This window comes from Mastomys coucha, unplaced genomic scaffold (assembly GCF_008632895.1).
Source record: "Mastomys coucha isolate ucsf_1 unplaced genomic scaffold, UCSF_Mcou_1 pScaffold22, whole genome shotgun sequence".
Lineage (NCBI taxonomy): Eukaryota > Metazoa > Chordata > Mammalia > Rodentia > Muridae > Mastomys > Mastomys coucha.
Window position 1 is genome coordinate 163,485,751 of NW_022196905.1, and position 2,305 is coordinate 163,488,055.

Below are 2,305 nucleotides of genomic sequence, written 5' to 3' on the forward strand. Positions count from 1 at the left end.
CCCTGCCAGAATGGCCTTCTCATAGATTGAGATAATATTTTCAATAGGACTTGTGATTGGTTCAATACGTATAAGACATATCCAATACTTAACAAGTTTTTGGGCATCTGGAATATTATGAATCAGGTCATTCAATGTAGCTAAAATTTCTTCTTTTGGGCAGCCCTAAAATACCAAGAAATAAAATGTGAGCTACAAAATATAAACAATAATCTGACTACAATCAAGGATAGTGAGCCATATAAGAAGCTGACAGAAGGAGCTGGAAACCTGACTCAGCAGTCCGGAGTACTTGATGTTCCAGCACAGGATCCAAGTTGGAGGTTCCTCCCCCCATGCTGGGCCGCTCACAACTGACTACAAGCTCCAGAGTCGGTGCGTCCAACACCTTCTAACCTTCTAGCCTCTGCTGCCACCTGGACATGTGTGGTACACATACGTATTCCAGTACATAAGTAAAATATAATGATAGCAACAGCAAATCTTAAGACATTTCTAAATCATAGAATGAAGGCTGGAGAGATGGCTTAGCATTTAACAGCACTAGCTGTTCTTCCAGAGGATCTGGGTTCAATTCCCAGCACACACATGGTGGCCCACAACCATCTTTAACTCCAGTTCCAGATGATCTGACACCATTTTTTAGCCCCTACAGGCACCAGGAATGCACATGGACATAAATACAGACAAAACAACCATACTCATATTTAAAAAAAAAAAAAGACTCTACCTTATTAATGAGGTTCAGGCATTCAGAAATAGTTTTGTTTACTTTTTCAGTAAATAATCTCTGTTCATCTTCTTCCGCCATGGTAGTCCAGAAGGACCCAACTGGGTTGTCATTTTGCTCCTTCAGCTCAGCCTGGATAGCCGCTGAATGAGGAGGCCTTTTGAGCCCCTTCCCTTTGCCAGTCTTCCACTCCATCATCTGAGCTCTACAACTAAAAACAGCACAGAAACACTACTTAGATTTTGATGACGGCATCCTGCTAAGTGGAGTACTTACACACAGTTCCAATCTGGGGCTGGAGAGACAGCTCAGCAGCACCAGCCACTCTTCCAGAGGAGCCTGGTTTGATTCCCAGCACCATATGGTGCATTACAACCATTTGTAACTCTAGTTGCAGCAGTTCTGACACCCTCTTCTGACCTCTGTGGGCACCAGGAACACACATGGTACAAAGACATACATGTGCATAAACCACCCATACACAGATCAAAACAACTTCAAGTCTATCCATAGTTCTAAACTGGTAGACCATATTTGTTTGCAGAGGTGAATTCTTGAACATAACAAGGTCAATTCTATGTTGGAAATGGAGAGCCAGCTAAGAGGTTAAGAATGCTTACTGCTCTCAGCAGAGGGCCTAGGCTTGGTTCCTTACACCAATATCAGGAGGCTCACAACCACCTGTAACTCCACTTCCAGGGGAGCCAATGCTCTCACACATATAAAGAAAACAATATATTAAACCTCCCCCAAAAGAAGCCAAGACTGGATTTTATTTGGTTTTTTGTTTTGTTTTGTTTTTTCGAGACAGGGTTTCTCTGTGTAGCCCTGGCTGTCCTGAAACTCACTCTGTAGACCAGGCTGGCCTCAAACTCAGAAATCTACCTGCCTCTGCCTCCCAAATGCTGGGATTAAAGGCATGTGTCACCACGGCCCGGCCTAAGACTGGATTTTTAAGTGAATAAATTATAAGTATTTCTCAACTGTTTTTAATTGTCCAGCTGAAATCAAAAGCAACCAGTAAACCACACTTAAGCATATAACTTTTTGGTCTTATTGTTCCATACATAAATCTGCCTGTGAGGCAGAAAATAATAAATTAAAGAAATTCTAGGGGCTGGAGAGATGGCTCAGCGGTTAAGAGCACTGACTTCGGAAAGTCATGAGTTCAAATCCCAGCAACCACATGGTGGCTCACAACCATCTGTAATGGGATCTGACACCCTCTTCTGGTGTGTCTGAAGACAGCTACAGTGTACTTAGATATAATAATAAATAAATCTTTAAAAGAAATTCTAATACGTTCAAGGAAGTTACAAGCTAAATTCACAAACAGTATTCTACTGAAAACGAAGACAACGCAGTAAGCGTCATCTGCTCACCCCCTCTCTGCTGTGGTGTCTCTGAGCTGAGCTGCTCTATGAGCAGTCGCTCCTGTGATCATGGATCTGCGCTGCTCAGTGTCTTTTGACTTTACTATCAGTCTGCTTGCATCTTTAGATGGTAAGCTTCTTGATGGGGCCTTGTCTCTTTTTGGGTCCTGAGAAGAACTGGTTTTGACAACAGACACAACTG

The 2,305-nt window shown here is 42.6% G+C and overlaps 1 protein-coding gene across 1 annotated transcript in view; it reads right to left on the reverse strand.

Annotated features, from left to right (window-relative positions):
* Positions 1–2,305, reverse strand: part of Ckap2 (cytoskeleton associated protein 2) — a 13,126-nt gene that overhangs the window by 8,677 nt on the left and 2,144 nt on the right. Inside the window, exons 2-4 of the mRNA XM_031391221.1 lie at positions 2,113–2,302; positions 731–941; positions 2–165 (exon numbers count right to left, since the gene is read on the reverse strand). Coding sequence (XP_031247081.1) covers positions 2–165; positions 731–941; positions 2,113–2,302 — 565 coding nt within the window. The remainder of the gene's footprint in view (position 1; positions 166–730; positions 942–2,112; positions 2,303–2,305) is intronic.